At 40.2% G+C, this 20,274-nt stretch overlaps 1 protein-coding gene across 1 annotated transcript; it reads right to left on the bottom strand.

Annotated features, from left to right (window-relative positions):
* Positions 1 to 18,049: 18,049 nt before the first annotated feature.
* On the bottom strand, positions 18,050 to 18,568 carry LOC138881359 (secreted RxLR effector protein 161-like). Its single transcript, XM_070161583.1, has one exon. The coding sequence runs from the start codon at positions 18,566 to 18,568 to the stop codon at positions 18,050 to 18,052; it is 519 nt and encodes a 172-aa protein (XP_070017684.1).
* Positions 18,569 to 20,274: the final 1,706 nt, after the last annotated feature.

Raw genomic sequence — 20,274 nt, 5'->3', positions numbered from 1 at the left:
TTTAGGCTATAACCAAATTCTCATTGCCCCGAAAGACCAAGAAAAGACAACCTTCACATGTCCTTATGGCACATTCGCCTTCTCTCGAATGCCATTTGGATTATGCAATACACCGACGAACTTCCAACGATGTATGATGGCAATCTTCATTGACATGGTGGAGGACATTTTAGAGGTTTTCATGGATGATTTTAGTGTGGTTGGGGACTCATTTGGTGATTGCTTGCAAAACTTGGATCATGTGTTGGCCCGATGCGAAGACACAAACTTGGTTCTCAATTGGGAGAAATGCCATTTTATGGTAGAAGAAGGAATTATGTTGGGTCACAAATTTTCAAAAAGAGGGATTGAGGTTGATAAGGCGAAAATTGAGGTTATCTCAAGGCTCCCTCCCCCTACTTCTGTCAAAGGGGTGAGGAGTTTTCTTGGTCACGCGGGTTTCTACCGAAGATTCATCAAAGACTTCTCTAAGGTAGTTAACTCGTTGTGTAAATTGCTAGAGAAAGATGCCAAATATGTGTTCGATGAGAAATGTATGGAGGCTTTCGAGCTTCTAAAGCAAAAGTTGACGACTACCCCATCATTACTGCACCAAATTGGAGCTTGCCCTTTGAGCTCATGTGCGACGCTAGTGATGTTGCGGTGGGGGCAGTCTTGGGCCAAAGAATCAACAAAATGTTCCATCCGGTGTACTACGCAAGTAAGACAATGAATGAAGCTCAATAGAACTACACGGTCACCGAGAAGGAATTGCTTGCCATTGTTTTGCCATGGAGAAGTTTCGACCATACCTTATGGGGGCCAAAGTGATTATTCATACCGATCACACCGCCCTTAGGTATTTGATGACGAAGAAAGATTCTAAAGCGAGGTTAATGAGATGGGTGCTTCTTCTTCAAGAATTTGATTTGGAGATTGTTGATAGAAAGGGTAATGAAAATCAAGTGGCGGACCACTTGTCTCAATTGGAAGAGGAAGGGAGGCCTTTGGATGGCCTTGAGATAAATGATGTTTTTCCGGATGAACAACTCCTATCGGTTTCAATGCTAGACATGCCATGGTTTGCCGATATTGCCAATTATCTTGTTACCGGTGTGGTTCCGTATGAGCTCTCTTCTAACCAAAGGAAGAAGCTCAAGCGGGATTGCTTGGACTACTATTGGGATGAGCCGTATCTTTTCAAAATTTGCACCGATGGTGTAATTCGCCGGTGTGTTCCCGAAGAAGAGCAATTGAGTATTGTGGAAGCTTGTCACTCTTTGCCCTATGGTGGCCATCATGACGGGGCGAGGACGACGTCTAAAGTGTTGAGTTGTGGTTTCTATTGGCCTTCTTTGTTCAAGGATGTCAGTGACTTTGTGAAAAGATGTGATGAATGCCAACGTGCCAGAGGTATTTCGAAGAAAGATGAGATGCCCCTTAACACGATTCTAGAGGTTGACATTTTTTATGTTTGGGGGATAGACTTTATGGGACCATTCGTAAGTTCTTGTGGCAACACTTACATCTTGGTAGCGGTTGATTATGTGTCGAAATGGGTATAGGCCATAGCTTTGCCAAATAATGAAGCTCGAAGTGTGGTGGCGTTCTTGAAAAAGAGTATTTTCACGAGGTTTGGCACTCCACGTGCTATCATCAGTGACGGGGGTTCTCATATTTACAACCGGGCTTTTGACTCTTTGCTAGCCAAGTATGAGGTAAATCACAAGGTGACCACTCCTTATCATACTCAAGCGAGTGGCCAAGTTGAGGTGTCCAACCGTGAGATCAAGAGTATTTTGTCCAAGACTGTCAATGCAAATAGGACCGACTGGTCGAAGAAATTGGATGATGCTCTTTGGGCTTATCGTACAGGTTTCAAAACTCCGATTGGTATGTCGTTGTATCGTTTGGTGTTTGGGAAGGCTTGTCATCTTCCGGTAGAATTGGAACATAAGGATATGTGGGCTCTGAAAAAGTTGAACTTAGAATGGGATGTAGCTGCAAATCTCTGGGTTGAGCAATTGAATGAACTTGATGAGTTTAGGTTTCATGCTTACTCTAACTCGTCCTTGTATAAGGACAAGATGAAGTACTTTCATGACAAGTATGCCCGAGGGAAGGAATTCAAAGTTGGTGACATGGTTCTTCTTTTCAATTGTCGGTTGAGGTTATTTCCGGGCAAGCTGAAGTCTAAGTGGAGCGGCCCTTTTGAAGTGGTTGGTGTAACTCCCTTTAGTGCCATTGATCTCAAAAATAAAAATGGTGAAGTTTTCCTAGTCAATGGGCATCGTGTCAAGCACTATATGGGAAAGATTGATGACAGCCACATAGTGGCACACATTCATTTGAAATGACTGTGATGGTAACATGCATCGTGCCGCAATGTTAAATCAGGCGCTTCTTGGGAGGCAACCCATGTCTTTTTTTTTCTTTTCTTTGTTTTTCTATTGTAGAGTATGATTTTTGAGCTGATAATTTGTGAAGTGTTGCAGGGAATAATGTTGAACCAGTGCAGGGCAAAAGTGTAAAAAATGGTCAGTCCCTGATAATGGCCTACACGGCCGCGCACTAAAGTAGTGCGGTCCGCGTGGGCTTGAGCAGCTGAGAGTTCATTCTCAGAAGATTCAACGCGGTGCGCATCCCTTGTTGTGCAGTCCGCATGTGAAAACTTAAAATGACATGCTCTCTGATAAAATTCCTATGCGGCCGCGGTCCAAAGCAGTGCGGTCCGCGTGGGAAAAGCTAAAATCACCAAGTCTCTGATAACTTCCACATGGCTGCGCACCAAAACAGTACGGTCCGCGTGGGCTGAGCAATCAAATGTGAAAGAATGAAAACCAGCGCGGACTGCGGCCATTTTCGTGCGGCTGCGCTGGTAGGTAAGTTGTGAGTCCCCAGGGTTTTTCTATAAATAGAAGCCTTGGGCCTCATTTGAACCTTTTCGCAAATTTTCATCTGGAGCTTTAATTTTCACTGTACATCCGCATCTCTTGCTCAGTTAGTTGATTTCTCATCCCTGGTAACAACTCTTGTTTATTTCATTCATAACCTAATTTTTGTTTCTTTTAATCACTCCCTACTAGTATAACTTCTTATTTTCGTCCTTTTTCTTCTTAGTTAATTGTTAGTTTAGATTTTTATTGTTTTGGTTGAATCATGGGGCATAAATGCATGTTAATTAATTGAGTAGGGACACTTAGGACTCAAATTGTGAACAAAAATGGGACTTAATGGAAAAATATCCCGACTCAGTTATATTTGCCCTACGCGGTCGCGCAGCATTCTTGCGCGGTCCGCGTGGCCCCTTGTGTGCAATGACGAACCTTCTCAGCGCGGTCCGCATGCCATTTCTATGCGGTCCGTGTTGAAGCCACGCGGCCGCGGTACAAAACAGTGCGGATCGCGTCGACTTATTTAGAGAAACAGGTGTGGGTATCAGTATACTGCGCGGACCGCATGCCTTTTGTTGCGGTCCATGCCACTCTATCTGTGTAACTGTGTATGCAACTGTTGCATTCAACTGAACTGTTTATTTCATATTATGTGCTTCTACTAACAATGTTAGACACGTATTCCTTGCAGACAATGGTTCAAAATCAAGTGGCTAAAAAACGAGCGGGCAAACAAATACAACCAGGGAGAGGTGGTTCCTCCAGTGGGGGAAAAGGAAAAAGAATTGTAAAGTTTAATCCTCAAACCAGGGAAGCGATAAAGAAAAATCGGAAGATAATCCGGGAAGCTGATAGAGCTGCATCTCACTCCACGGGGAGTGAGTATGCACTTTCGAGGAGTGTCACTTCAGAGTCTGCCCCCCCCCCCACATGTCCACATCTTTTCAGCTATGGGATTTCCCATCTCCTGGTCGTGCTGATGTAGCCACTTCCAAAAAGCCGGTAAATGTCATCTCGGACTTGTCTGATGAGTACAGAGCAGAAAAAGCAAATGAGAACACTTACTCCACTTCTCCCACAGCTTCACTATCAGGGGAAAGTGAAGGATATGCCGAAGGAGGTGCACCACAAGTTGGAGGTATAGAGAGGACCAGGAGACCGGAGGCATGGAAAAATAGGTTTGTCAGTGAGGTCGCTTTCCACAAATTTAAAGAATGGTGGCCCAAGAGAAAGTTGATTCCGGAAAGGCGGTTCATAGATGCCGATCTTGTCCCACTCAACCCTCATGTGCAAGCACAATTCCACACTAGAGAGGGTTGGTGATTCTTCAAAGAGCGAGTTGAACGAGCACATAGTGAAGGAATTTTATTGCAATGTCCACCATACAATTCGGGACTCCAAAGCAACAAAAGTGAGGGACAAGATCGTGATATTTGATGGGAAGTCGCTGAATGACTTCTTGGGGTTTGAAGAAGAGGATGAGTCGCAGTATCTTGAGAAGCTGGCAATGAAAGAGGAGGTTTGTCCGTGGTTGGCCGAGCATTTAGCAGCTCCAGGTACAGTACCTGTGTGGTTAAAGGCACAAGAAAAGATTTTTTAGAACATCCTTAACTTTGAAGCAAAATGGTGGTTGACCTTCGTGTGTAGTCGACTTGACCCGTCTACACACGATCACTCCGTTCCCCTTCCTCGGGCTGTCTTGGTAGCATCTATCATGGAGAGTTTCCCTCTGAATGTAGGTAATATAATGTCGAGAGTGATTTCTACTGTCGGTAATGAGACAAAAACAAACTACCCCTTTCGGAACACACTCTCCCTTTACTTCAGAGAGTTGAAAGGGAAGAAGAAAAGATATGATGTTACGGTACCTCCAGTGGCCCCATACTTTTGGTATGATCGGTTGGGTCCGGACAACCCAAAGAGAGGCAAAAAGACTCAAGTTTCTACCTCCTCCGCACCTGGCCAGTCTGAAGAGCCAGTTGCTACTGAGCAGCCCCCTGAGCCTACTACTGATGAGGCACTGCCCCCAGGCCCTTCCTCCACAGTTGGTCCATCTGTCGCAGCTGATCCGGTGATTCCTTCATCAAAGACTCACTAGTTCACTGCCAACTAGCTCACTCACTCCCTTGCCAGTTTGAACAACTGGATGTCAATTGCGACATCCAAGTTGTCTACTTTGACCACTGTTGTGCAGGCACAGGGAGCACCAGCTACTGTTGAGATTTCCTCCTCCATTGAGGATGCATTGAAGAAGATCCTGGACAACCAGGAAAAGATGATGGCGACGTAGGATGCCTTGACTAAGGCGGTTGGGGCACATGGAAAGGCATTGGAAAAGTTGGCTCGGGAGCACAAGAAGCTAAGGAAGCAGAAAGCTTCCAAGGAGTCAGTTGCACAGTTGAGAGTGGACGTGGACAAGATGCTAGCGGATCAGATTCCACTCGACTTACTATTTGGAGATCCAGCTGGAGAGCTAGCAGCAATGCAGCCACAGGCAGAGGAGGATAGGCCAAGGAAGAAGAGAAAGCTCCCTAGCATAGAGGGAATAGTGATCGAGGTGGCTCCAGTTCAGGTGGGCTCATCTAGTACTGCAGATGTTGAGCCCTCTTCAGTTCCACCAGTTGATGAGCCGGATCAGGAGCAGACACCTATCTCAGTAGCACAGCAGCAGCAGGCTGGGGACCAGTTTGATGAGGCTTGAGGGGCCGCTCTATATCCTTTGCTGATTTTTGATGTTTTATTTGGTAGTTAGCATTGGGGACAATGCTAGCTTTATTCGTGGGGGTGTGGCCCTACTATTTTGATTAACTGCTGGATTACTGTACATATTATCTTTACATTTAGCTTGTTGACATTAGTAATTGGTAGATGGTTTGTATATAACTGTTCATTCCAGATGCTCTTCAGATTCTATGTATATATTCATTCCCCCTGGTTGTATATTCTACTCCCCTTTTGTACATATTCATTCAGTTTTCATTTTGTTTTTCTATTTTTCGATAAAATTTTTCATTTTAGTTGCATGTTTTTCTATTTCTCGTTAAAATTCTTCGTCTTAGTTGCAAAGTTAGGCTCGTAGCCTTTTTATCTTATTTTGGCGTTTGCAATAAGCCCTTGATTTTCTTAATGTCACGGTTCTTTCCAAGGGTAGATGTTGTGCGAACCGGGTGACTCTTCCCAATGATAGATGGCGTGACAACCTTCTTAAGGGTTTGAGTCCATTTTTGATTTTTCTTTTTTTTGATTTTCAAGTTTTTATAGTTAAGGGTATCTCAGGCAAAGCCTCACTTGGACCTAGCACATTTGCCTTTGATCCTATGGTCAAATACATTATGTTGTGTTTAGGATGGTGAAAGTTGTGGCCTTGAGACTCTTGTGTTGACCAAACAATCATCATGTGGTCATTTTGGGCCGTTGTGCGCTTGAATCATATCTAAGGTCGTTGTGGATCCTCGATTCTGTCTTAGGCAATCCTTGAGTGTGTGTAGTGAGAATTCAAATCGTGAGCCCAAGTACCGAGCCGATGGTCTAGAACTTGCCCTGAATGTTTGTTGAGGCGAAATCATAGGTGAAACTTGACTTGAGACGTGATTATAGGCTCTCCTTGATCCAAAATGCAAAATTTGAACAATTTCCATGACCTACCAATGAAATAATCCCTAGTTCAACCCTTTTGAACCTTAAACCTTTTTCGTTCATGAACCAAGCTACAAGCCTATACCCGTTCTTAATGAAACCCTCTCTTGGCACCCAAATTTTCCCTTGAGTAAATGGCAAATGTCTAAGTTTGGGGGGAGAGACAAGAAAGGCATCAATGTGGTAAAAAGGCGCAAAAGCAAAAGAAAAGGAAGGCAATGAAAAAGAGAAAAAGACAAAAAGAAAGACAAAAATAAATAAGAACCAAAAAGGAAATCCAAGGACAACAAAAAAGTGAAAAAGGTGTGGAAAAGGGATAAAAAGGAGAAAGGATTTGAATTGCAAAAGAAAGAGTGACAATGCGTCTCTCTAACCCCTTGAGAGAAGTGAATTACTCAATTGAGTCAAGAAAGTATGCCAAAATAAATCAAAAGAAGTGTTTGAGGGAAGATTGAACCCATTTGAACAAAAACACGTCCTACCTTTACCCAAAGCCTTCACAATGACTCCTCAAAAGCCCTATATGATCTTTAGTTGAGGGAAGCCTACATTAGTGGATACTTACATAAGGGGCAAGCATATGGTACTTAGAGCCGGACTTAGGGTCTTTTCTTTGTGAGAGATGAGAGAGAAGTCCATTCACCTCGATTTGTGTGCAAATACTCTAAAAGGTGAGGTTCACTCAGGGAAAGTCGAGGATGTGTGAGTTTGGGTTTGGGTTCCACAATGACCAAAGAAATTGAGAAAGGTTCCTTGATGAAATGTGTCAACTCTTGATGCTCTTGCATCGCACTTGATCCACAAGTTTGCAAAGTTTAAATGTGTTAATGATGCATTCGCATTGAGGGCAATTGTTAGTCCCAAGTGATGCTTGTTGAGGTTATTTTAGGATAAACAGAAATTACTCGAGTGTTGTCCATTAAAGGGTAGGTCTCATTTTATTTGTTTGAGGACAAGCAAAGGTTTAAGTTTGGGGAAGTTGATAACTGTGATTCCTACATGGTTTATACTCATTTTTACCTAAGCTTTGTGCATTAACTGCCAGAAATTAGTCCCAAAATGCTTACAAGTTATGCTTGATTGCAGGTTTGAGCGACAAGATGACAAATACTAAAGATCGGCTCAAAAAGGAGTGAAATCTGCCAAGTGTCAAAAGACAACTGAAAGGGGGGATCAAAAGGACCTGCGCGGTCCGCATTGTTTTGTCATGCGGCCGTGCAAGAGAGTTCAGAAGCTGGACATCTTCAAGTTCAACCTGCGCGGTCCACACTGTTCTGCCATGCAGCCGCGCAGGAAAGTTCAGAAGCCATGCTATCTTCAAGTCAAGTTGTGCGGTCCGCGCCTCTTTTCGCGCGGTCCGCGCCCCGTTTTCACGCGGTCCACGCCCCTTTCTACGCGGTCCGTGCCTAAGAGTATCAGGGACTCAATCATTCAAGGCAAAAGCCCACGCGGCCGCGCACCTAATCAGTGCAGTCCGCGTGGATGAAGTTCACGCGGTCGCGCATCATGTTTGTGCGGTCCACGCCCCCCAGTGCCAGAAGCAAGATATGAAGGCCCAAAACCCTACGCGACCACACATCATTTGTGCGCGGTCCGCACCAGACCCTCAGGGGTATTTTTGTCCAGTTTTTCCTGTGTAGTATAAATAGAACATTTTACTTTTTAGCAGTAGTTTTTTTCAGATCTGTTTTGAGAGCATAGAGCAACTGAACTCGGGATTTCATGATTTTTGCCTATTTTGGGCAATTTCTTCTAGTATTAACATGGATTTGAGTAGATTAACATTGTAGTTAATTGTTATGTCAATTTCATCTATTATTTCTTCAATTTTTGTTTCTATTATGGCTAGCTAAACCCATACGCTAGGGTTGTGGCTCAACCCTAGTATGGGTAATTAATGGGTGTGATTGTTTAGTGCATGAATGATGTTGGGTATTTGTTATTTGAATTAATCTTATGTTTTCATTAAGATTTGGTGGTTGCAAACACTAAGTCTAGCTTAGTGAGTCTTGACTCTTCTTGAGAAAGAGAGTCTATGACCCCAAGATTAATTCCAACAAGGAATTGGGATGGACCCATGAGAATGGTAGTCCCAATTAACGGGTTAAACCTCGAGAGGGTAATTACCCAACTTGAACCATAAGTTGCTTGGGCAAATTGGCCTACCCAATTGGTCTCTAGAGAGTCAATTGGGCAAAATCATTCTCTCTACCAAGAGGTGTGAGAGTGAGTGCAAAAGTGCAACGGTTATAGCATAAGTCCCATAGTCATCATTCTTGCATTAGGAATCTCTACCCGTTAGTTAACCACCTAGGTACATGTCACGACCCTAGTGTCTTTCTCTATATTGCATACAACTTAGAATCATAATTTTAGCATAACTTAGTTTTACAATTATAGTTGATAAATTGTAGCTATTAATCAAAAGAAAACCAAAAATGTTAGAAGATCAATTAGCAGCTAAAACATAGTCCTAGACTATACAAACACACAACTCCAAATTGAAGTTCCCTGTGGAAAATTGACCTCGATACCGCTATTGGGTAAAAGTATTAGCGCCCACTCTTCCTCAGGTTGAGTTTGCTGCGATCACGTACCGGGAATACAGAAGCTTCACCGGCTTTGCAACTTGTCCGAACCTCGTTCTAAATTTGGAATATGACTCTAACAGAAAAGAAGTGCACACTTCTTCATGATTTAGAAGACTCAGAGAGAAGAGGGATTTCGCAACAGTTTATATACACTTCACGGAATATCAAAGCGGTAAAAACAATCAATTAGCACATTAGGCCCAAATCATGTAACAAAATCAGATAATGGATAAAGCCAACTATAACAATTATTCTAAGCTCGAATTCTTGAACCCTGAACCAGAGATTCTGAATTCGATCCCCAACAGAGTCACCAGAGTTGTCACACCTCCCCTTTTTACTACACCCCGAAAGGGTGTAAAGGAGTTTTTCCAATTAAAGGACAATCGAAACAGGATTTATTATTTAAAAGATTCAGAGTCGCCACTTAGGATATTTATGGTGTCCCAAGTCACCGGTTGAATCCCGAATCGAGGAAAAGCTTGACTCTGTTTAACAGTCCGCGAACCTGAAATCCGAGTAAGGAATTCTGTTAACCCGGGAGAAGGTGTTAGGCATTTCCGAGTTCCATGGTTCTAACACGGTCGCTCAACTATTATATTCGGCTTAATTTTCTGATTTTAAAACACTTTTAAGCCTATGTGCATTTTAACTTTTAACCGCTTTTAATCAATTTTAAAAGAAGATTGAACGTCGTTTAAAATACGTCTTTGGATCGCGCCACATGAAATGCACCCGCAATCCTAAACATATTTTATTTGACGTTTTAAGATTTTGATTTGGGTCACATGAAATGCACACCCGAGTTTAGGAAGGTAATATTATTAGGTGACGCGCCTAAAGCAACTACGAGTTTGCAACTTTGCGAGGGCCATGAAAATTTGTTAAATGGCACGCCTCGAATTCTAAGAATTTTAAAAGAAACAATTAAGCGAGGCCACGCAATTATCATTTTTGTTCAGCGTGGCGCACCTCAATCTATTTGTCTAAGATTGATCAAAATATTGAGGGCCATAAATTATACATTTTCGGCTAATATGGCATGCCCCAGCCCATTTTAAAGGGTCTAAAGTGATTTGAATTCTATCTAGGCAAACAAATAACTTAACCCTTAAGAATCAATAAAATGGAACAACGTTTGGTTAACATAAAGCCCAACTAAAGTAGGCCCAAATCACATTTTGTCATTTTTGCACAGTGGAAACAAAGGTCTAGGCTTGAACGAAATTTGTAGCGCATCAAAAGGACACTGGGCCAATGCTAAAGGCCCAGTTGCAAAATTCAACGCCAAATCACACACAAGAACTTAGAATTGTACACAATTGGTTGAATACCAATCAGTTAAAACTATATTGAGCACATGATTAAACTAACATTTTGCTTCTTTGATCATTTAAACATAGAGCAACTAAAACTATATTTCTAGTCAGGTCTGCACTTTGGACCCAAGTTTGCCTTGGACTCACACGGCCACATCACAAGAAAAATAAGCATTGGGCCCAAACGAGCCCAAACCAGATTTCAAGGTCAATTGCTGGAGGTTTAAGACTCGATATCGAGTCTCCTCAGAAGCAAACAACATATATCTAACCGTTTCTTCATAGCAATAAACCAGGCCTCAAATTACAAGATTTAAAGTCTCATTTCACAAGATATCAACATTAAACTTATTGCTGCCTCAATTTAAACAAAACTAATAGGCAAATCCAATATTCTCAACATGAGTTTACGACCATATTTCAAAGTACAACCAATTCTGAGCAAGACAATACACACCACAACAGACTACATATCCTATACCTGTCAAGATATTTGATTCTACATAAAATTATTACCAAGTAATGTAAAACCGAAATGTATAGCCAAAACTAGAGAAAAGTTGAACAACCTGCCTCCAATCCAACTCATGAAACATGACACCAAAACAAACTGAAGGTCAATAAATACCAAATAAGGTTCAATTACATTTTTTAGTGTAAACCTCAAAATTCAAAGTATAACTCTACTTTAAACATACTACACCAAGGAAATTAAACCAAACAAATCCAGTGGAACAAAAATAAAGAAAAAGACAACTAGTAAGAAAAAGAAGGCCTTCATTTCTTCAAGATCATATCAACCATCTTACATAGCTAGAATTAGAGATATATACCTGGAAATTGAAAGGAAAAAGAAGTGAGGAAGCAGTAGAAAATCAGCAAAACAGTGCCCAACAGTAACAATGGAACAGTAACCTCACAGCAGTTCAAAATCATCTTTAAAACCCAAAATCAGACCATCTTCAACCCAGATAAGTACTTGTGATTTTTCATAAATTATAGATAAACAAGAGGAGCTGAGAAAAACAGAAATCAGGACTGAATTTTGGATCAGTTTTACTAAGAAAAGCAGAGAATTCAATGTTCTTCTTTTTGAGCCAGCCGTTTTTGTTTTTCTGTATTTTAGTTCTTAAAACTCTGCCTTGAAAGGCAAGAAAAAATGTCTTTATATGCAAGGCAAGTAGGGCAGCCTTAAGGAAATAGTTTCTACACTTAGGCCCTTTGTGAATTTTGGTTTTTGCTACTTAGTCCTTGGCTAGTTTTTTTTTTTTTTTTTGAACTACCCTTAATGTATTTAGTAACTAACACAACAGCTCCCACCCTAGCTTCTAGGAAGCTTCCTAGTTCATTTACCATGAGATTCCCCACCCACAATTCTTATTTTACCCCCTTAAGCACCATGTTATTACCCCTGAAATTAGATAGATATGGGTCATGGGTTGAAATGACCCAGTAGTTAAGTCAAACGTGGGCTCAATGCTGACCCAATGGCCTAAATCAACTCCTTGGGGAGGGGAATTCTGATTTGGCTTCAAAGCCCAAGCAACAAAATGAGCTAAATCAAATTAGTCAAACAAACTGAGGGCAGATACTTAAATGATTTTGAAACCAAACTTACACTAATTGAACACAAGTAAGCAGGAAATTGACTAAGTTATCAAAATAAACCTAATTAAATTAACTAAGCGACTAAACGAGAGACGAAACTAGAACTTCAGTCATGTTGTTACCAAGAAAGACTAAACATACCAAGAAAAATCAGGGGACAAGATTTTGAAAAATAAAACTAAAAGGGAATAAAAAGAACATTATTTATTCTCGCCCAGAAAGTTTTGGTCGAGTTTCAGTTGAATTGACCAAAGAAGAAGAAGGAGAGATGAAGAGGAACGAAACTGAAATAATGCCAGAAATGAATAATGAAGGAAAAACTCACCGACCAAAGCTTGAACTCGAGACTAATATTTTGATTTAAACCCCCGAATAATATCAACTGCTTGTTCATTGTCGAATAACGTTATTTCATGGTAAAACCGACCCTAAACACTCATGAAAACTGGAGAAACACCCTTGCATGTGCAGATTTGGCTTTTGACTTATGGGGCTCGAACCTTAGATTTAAGATTCGAGATGCTCTAGCACGATTCGAGGGAAACAGAGTGGGGATTTGATACAAGGGTGCCATGGTGGTCTTGTGGTGTCAATTTGGAGTGGTTTGGGAGAAGTTAGATTTTTGGTCTGACTTTTGATTGAAGATTCGACGAGTTCCAGTAGGATCCGAGGGAGGAGGTTTGGAGATTTGGGAAGAGGATAAGGAGAGGAATCTGTGGTGTTAATTTGGTAGTGATTGGACGCCGGACGCCGGACGCCGGACGCCGCCGTGGGCGATTTTCGGCGGGCGGCGGACGATGGTTCGAGGTGGCGTTTGGTTGGGGTCTCTGAGGGTTTGAGGGATATGAGAGACGAGATGGGGGGTTTTGAGGTGGGGTAATCTATTTCGGACAGATTTATATGGGGGAGAGGGTCAGTTTTGAGCCGTTGGATTTACAAGGATCAACGGCTCTGATCAGGGGCCAAGGAAACGGCGTCGTTTGGTTTCAAGTGAGACTGACCGGGTTGGGGACACGGGTTTGGGACCAGATTTAAAGGCAAATTGGTTTGGACTTTGGGCAAATTTCGAATTTTGGCCCAAACTAACTCTCTTCTTCTTTTATTTCCTATTTCAAAACAATTTTTCCAAAAATTCTTTTCTTCCTCTTATTTTTCTTTTTTAAAGTTAAATTTAAATCTAAATTAAATCCTAAAACCTAATTAACCTATCAAAAACAATAATTAAACCTGAATAATAATTACCACAATTAATAAAGAAAACAAATTAAAAGAAAACTACTCAAATTCAAAATTAAAATCAAAAAGTGCAAATTAAACTATTTTTGTAATTTTTCCCATTTTTATAAACAAATAATTTGCTAATTAATCTCAAAATATAGAATTAAATCCTAAATGCACATGCCACATATTTTTGTATTTTTCATTAATTAAACAAAAATAAAAATGCACAGACAAATGCAAACAATTATCAGAACATGCCACAAAATCCACAAAAATTGCAAATAATGAAAAGAAATTATTTTGTTTTGAATTTATGGGAGTAATTCATATAGGGCAAAAATCACATGCTCACAAAAATTTTCCAATTTTTTCCTCTTTGATTCTCATGAATTTGATGTTAAATCTGAGATATAATCATGAAATATAGTTGATAATTGATTAGAATCACTTACCCAATATTTGTAGATGAAAATCTCCTCTCTAAATCGATTCCTACCGAGTCTAGAGTTCTAAGATATGCAAAATGAGACTAAATCCCAACTTTCTAGCACGTATGTTCAGCTGCAGATGTCGTAATTGTGAAATTGGGTTCACATTTGCGAACCCTCGCAATTGCGAATCAGGGATCACAATTTTGAACCCTAACAACCTTCATAGAAGTCGCAATTGCGAAGCTGACTCCCATCGCAAAAGTGACCAAGTAGTGTCAAATGCGAACCTAACCCAGGACTGCTGACTTCGCAAATGCGAAGAGGTATTCGCAATTGCAACATCAGAGCGCCAGTACACCAATAATTACAGTTTCAGTCCAAATCATTTCGAATCATGTCTGAAACTCATCGGAGCCCTTCGGGATCCAAACCAAACATCCACAATAAGCCTAAATATATCATACAAACTTGCTCGTACAATCAAAATATAAAAATAACACCCAGAACTATGAATCGAACATCAAAATGCATGAATTTCAAAGTAAATAGCATTCTGAATAGCATAACAGGACTATTCTAAATACCAAAACAACATTCTGAACCTGGTAGCCAAAAGTCAACCTACGGTCAAACTTCTAAACCTCAAATTGCCAATTTTCAGCAAAACAACACAAATCAACCTACGGACTTTCAAATTTGATTTCGGGCATATGCCCAAGTCCAAAATCACTATGCGATGCTATCAGAGCCATCAAAATACCGTTCCGGGGTTGTTTTCACAAAAGTCAACCATTGGTCAACATAATCAACTTAGGCTTCTAAGCCAAGAATCAAAGGGTCCAATTCAACCAAAAATCTTCCCGAAACGAAACTAAATAACCCCGCAGGTCATAAAATAACAAATGCACATGCGTGAAGCATAAAAAGGGGAAAAGAAATGCAAATACACAAAATGACCAGTTAGTTCGTTATGTTATCCCCCTCTTAAATCAAACGTTCATCCTCGAACGTGCATAAAGACATACCTAAAGTGATGAATAGATGAGGATAACGACTCTGCATGTCGTGCTCGATCTCCCAAGTTGCCTCCTCTGATGGATGTCCCCTCCATTGAACTTTCACTAAAGCAATATTCTTTGATCTCAAATTCCGGACTTGTCTGTCCAAAATAGCTACCGGCTCCTCAACATAAGTCAAATCCTTGTTCAATTGGACTGAGCTGAAATCTAATATGTGGGAAGTATCGTCATAATACTTCCAGAGTATAAAAATATGGAACTGACAGGCTAGGTGGAAATGCAAGCTTGTTGGACACATCACCAGCTCTCTCAAGGATTTCAAAGGGACCGATATACCTAACTCTGTATATACTGAAATAGGGCTAAAGGTGACTGATCCAAAGTAGGTTGGGCAGGTGTTTATTAGTGTCTTTAGGTCCCTGATGGGTGATGGTGCTATTGAATTGCCTTGTGCAAACACAACTATCATCAAGGATGACCATGTTTTACTATGTCACAACAGAGGAGCTTAATATAAGAGGTAACTGATGAGGAAATTACTGCAGCAGTGTGAGACATACTCAGGGATAAAGCACCAGATGTTGATGGTTTTCCTATTGAATTTTTCACAAGGAACTGGAACCTAGTGAAGGAAGTTCTTTTTACAGCTGTAAAAGATTTCTTTACTACATGTAACCTACCCATGATGATTACTACTACAACCATTACCTTGATACCTAAAGTGCCAGCACTTTTAAGAGTCAAGGATTACATGCCTATTGCATGTTGTACCACCTTATATAAGATCATCTCTAAAGTCATCACTATAAGAATTAAGATTGTACTTGATGGATTGAATGGGCATTCCCAATTAACATTTATTGAAGGTAGGTGTATTATAGACAATATTTTGTTTAGTCATGAACCGTTTAAAGACTACTCTAGGAAGGGGATCTCACCTTGATGTGTACTGAAGGTGGACTTATGATACTCTTGAATGGGGATTCCTCAGAAGGAAGCTCATAGATCTTGGATTTCCTTTCAAGTTTGTATAGTAGATAATGGCTTCTGTTACTACAATTTCTTATTCTTTGTTGCTTAATGGAGGCCTGGCCCCACATTTCAAAGGCAAGAGGGGGATTAGACAAGGAGACCCAAAATCTCCATACTTGTTTGTCATTGTAATGGAGTACTTGGGGAGAGAATTAGGCCAATTATATAAGAATGGGGATTTCAACTTCCATATTAGATGCATGAAGTTAAATAATACTCATATATGCTTTGTCGATGACCTCCTTATGTACTGCAGGGCTGACCTTGAGTCTATAAGATCCTGAATGCTACTTTTCACAGATTCTCAATAGTCTCTGACTACAAACCAATGTGGATAAAAGTGTTATATACATGGCTAGAATTTCAGCATCTTTGAGGCAAGAGATCCTTGCTTCTCTGGGCTTACTAAAGGAAAACTCCCTTTCAAGTATTTGAAGATCCCCTTGGATTCTAAAAAGATGGATGTCCACTAATATCTACCACTCATTGAAAAGATCACTACAAAGATCACTTGTTGGTCAACTGAACTACTATCCCATGCTGGTAGATGTCAATGTGAGCGTTACTATGTTAAAATAAAAATCAGAAAACAAAACTATTAGAAAAATAAAGAAATCTAGAAAACAATAAAGAATCAGAAATATTCCGAGTCCACAATTTTCTTGTGCGTCCTTAAGGAATTTTAACCCCCTCACAAGTTGCCAAGGTAATGGATTAAATCCTCTCAGGATAAAATGGAATAAACCTTCCTGCAACAGTGGCAATACAAACTGCAGGATACCAACGAACTCAAAGAACGGAGCAAAATCACACTTATGAATTTGAGAGAGAGAGACTGCGAATTAGGATGCAGTGTATTCAGAAAGAAAGAAGTTCTGGAGTGTTTTTTTTGTGTATAGAAAATGGAGCCTTGCCTCAGAAATTATAGGCAATTATCAGAAGAGGTGTCTGGAAAGGTGCCTTTTCAGAAGAATACACTGCCTGCCGCGGTTCTACTGCGACCGCGGCATAACTGCGGTCAGATAGGCTCTCTGAATCTGCCTGTTGTGGTTCCACCACAACCGCGGCAGAATCGCGGTCAGATAGGCTCTCTGAATCTTCAGTAAGATTCTGGCGTATTTTCAGCAGTGACTTGGCATTTAATTAATTATTAAATAATTAAATAAATTTTGTCCAAAAAATAATCTTATCGATCATTTGACAAATCCAAATCCAAATCCAAAGCCAAAGCCGAGCCGAGCGAGCGAGCGACGATGACGGCGCGAGGGTTCATTCTCTTCAACTCCTTTTAAGATCTTTAAGAAGTGATTCTATATATAAGCACACAAATGTGGTTGTCCCTCACCAATGAGAGACAAAGTGCAAGACAAAAGTTCACTTCTTCAAATTTTTCATTTTCCCTCCATTTTATTTCCCTCCATTTCCAATTCACACTTTTTCTACTTTAAATCCCAATGGCTTAAAGTCCAACAATCCCCCACATGAATGGGAATGTCTATATCAAGAAAGATCATAGATGAAAGTTATGTAATTTTGCAAGTAAGGATTAATTGCATCTAGATAAGTAGGTTTCCCTTTGAACTTTCCGTAGTGAACATATGTCGGATATACTCGGTCAATCGGTAGATTTGATATCTTTGAACCGTCGAACTTTAGTGTATACCTAGATAGCCATATGTCACACAACCAACCCTTAACCGTCTTTTGGTTCTCATTGTTGTGTTCGTTTTAGCCATGAACACCGCTTGGTCTCATAAGTGCGTAGAGAATTGGCCTTACAGAATTCTCCTTGAAGCGGCTTACACTTCACACTTACGTAGGTGATTCCTAAACGTGTAATCCTTTAGATTGACACTATTTGATAGATACCTCATCAAACTTTGGTAATCATTAAAGAACGTGTAAAGTTCTATCCTTGTTACTGAACATTGTCTTCATCACGAGAATGGACCAAAGATTTTATTTTGACAATGTTGAACCGGTCAATCACAACTTTGTTTGAGCTCCTTGAACCTAGATCTCGGAACATCCAAAATTCTAGGTAGAGTTACCTCCATGTTGACTTGTCCTCGGCCATAGTCCCATTCCCTTAGATGATTTCTCAACTCCCTCTCTAGTTAAGCCTTTTGTAAGCGGATCCGCCACATTATCCTTTGATCTTACATAATCAATGGTGATAATTCCACTAGAAAGTAGTTGTCTAACGGTGTTATGTCTTCGTCGTATATGACGAGACTTTCCGTTGTACATAATGCTCTCTGCCCGTCCTATGGCAGCCTCACTATCACAATGTATGCAAATAGGAGCCAAAGGCTTTGGCTAGAATGGAATGTCTTCTAAGAAATTTCGAAGCCATTCAACTCCCTCACCGGCTTTATCCAAAGCTATAAACTCTGATTCCATTGTAGAACGAGCGATACACGTCTGTTTGGAAGATTTCCAAGATACTGCTCCTCCACCAACAGTAAAAACAAATCCACTTGTGGACTTTGTTTCTGTTGAGTCGGTTATCCAATTTGCATCACTATATCCTTCGATAACCACAGGATATTTATTGTAGTGCAAAGCGTAGTTTTGGGTATACTCCAAGTATCCCAGAACTCGTTTCATTGCCACCCAGTGATGTTTGTTGGGATTACTTGTGAATCGACTAAGTTTACTTATTGCACATGCTATATCAGGTCGTGTACAGTTTATGATGTACATTAAGCTTCCCAACATACGAGCGTACTCCAATTGAGACGTACTTTCACCTTTATTCTTTATAAGATGATGGTTTAAGTCAATTGGAGTTCTTGCACTTCTAAATTTCAAGTGTTTGAATTTTTCCAGTACCATTTTCACGTAATGTGACTGAGACAAAGCTAGACCTTGAGGAGTCCTCTGGATTTTAATTCCTAGAATTACATCGGCAACTCCTAAGTCTTTCATATCAAACTTACTAGCAAGCATACGTTTAGTAGCTTGAATGTCGGCAATGTCTTTGCTCATTATTAGCATATCATCAACATATAAGCAAACAATGACTATATGATTTGGAACGTTCTTAATGTAAACACATTTATCACATTCATTAATCTTAAAACCATTTGACAACATTTTTTGGTCAAATTTCGCATCCCATTGCTTGGGTGCTTGTTTTAGTCCATAAAGGGACTTGACAAGTCTACACACCTTCTTTTCTTTTCCCGGAACCACAAACTCTTCAGGTTGGTTCATGTAAATTTCTTCCTCAAGATCACCATTTAAGAATGTTGTTTTTACATCCATTTGATGGACTTGAAGACCATACAAGGCGGCTAACGCTATTAGCATCCGAATGGATGTAATTTTTGTTACCGGCGAGTATGTGTCAAAATAGTCAAGACCTTCTCGTTGTCTAAATCCTTTGACAACAAGTCTTGCCTTGTATTTGTCAATAGTACCATCGTCCTTCATTTTCTTCTTGAAAATCCATTTAGAACCCAACGTTTTGTTACCTGGAGGAAGATCAACCAATTCCCAGGTATGGTTGCTCAATATGGATTCTATTTCACTATTGACAGCTTCTTTCCAATATTGTGCTTCTGAGGAAGACATTGCTTCCTTGAAGGTACGAGGCTCATTTTCTAACAGAAAAGTCAGAAAATCTGGACCGAATGAAGTAGATATCCTTTGACGTTTACTTCTTCTTGGATTTTCTTCATTAGGCATACCATCTGTTATTTCCTCCCGAGGTCGTTTTGACTTTTGGCAGGTCACTTCACTTTCCTTTTTATACGGATAAATAGTTTCAAAGAATTCAACATTATCTGATTCTATTATCGTATTAATGTGAATCTCAGGATTTTCTGATTTATGAACCAGAAAACGATATGCCTTGCTATTGGTTACATATCCAATAAACACACAATCAACCGTTTTTGGACCTATCTTAACCCTTTTAGGTTTAGGAACTTGTACCTTAGCTAAACACCCCCACACTTTGAAGTATTTCAAGCTAGGCTTCCTTCCTTTCCACTTTTCATAAGGAATGGACTGTGTTTTACTATGAGGTACCCGGTTGATTATCCGGTTAGCTGTAAGTATAGCTTCCCCACACAAGTTCTGTGGTAAGCCAAAACTTATTAGTAATGCATTCATCATCTCCTTCAACGTTCGATTCTTCCTCTCCGCAATTCCATTAGATTGTAGAGAGTAAGGGGCAGTTGTTTGGTGAATAATGCCATTTTCCAAACAAATTTCTTCAAAAGGAGATTCATATTCGTCACCCCTATCACTTCTTATCATTTTGATCTTTTTGTTTAGTTGTGTTTCAACTTCACTCTTGTATTGCTTGAAAGCATCAATTGCCTCATCTTTACTATTAAGTAAATAAACATAGAAGTATCTCGTGCTATCGTCAATAAAAGTAATAAAATACTTTTTCCCACCGCGAGATGGTGTTGACTTCATGTCGCAAATATCTGTGTGAATTAAGTCTAAAGGACTTGAATTCCTTTCAACGGACTTATAAGGATGCTTAGCATACTTTGATTCCACACATATTTGACATTTGGAATTAA

Source organism: Nicotiana sylvestris, chromosome 11, assembly GCF_000393655.2.
Source record: "Nicotiana sylvestris chromosome 11, ASM39365v2, whole genome shotgun sequence".
NCBI lineage: Eukaryota > Viridiplantae > Streptophyta > Magnoliopsida > Solanales > Solanaceae > Nicotiana > Nicotiana sylvestris.
This window is presented reverse-complemented; position numbering and strand designations above follow the sequence as displayed.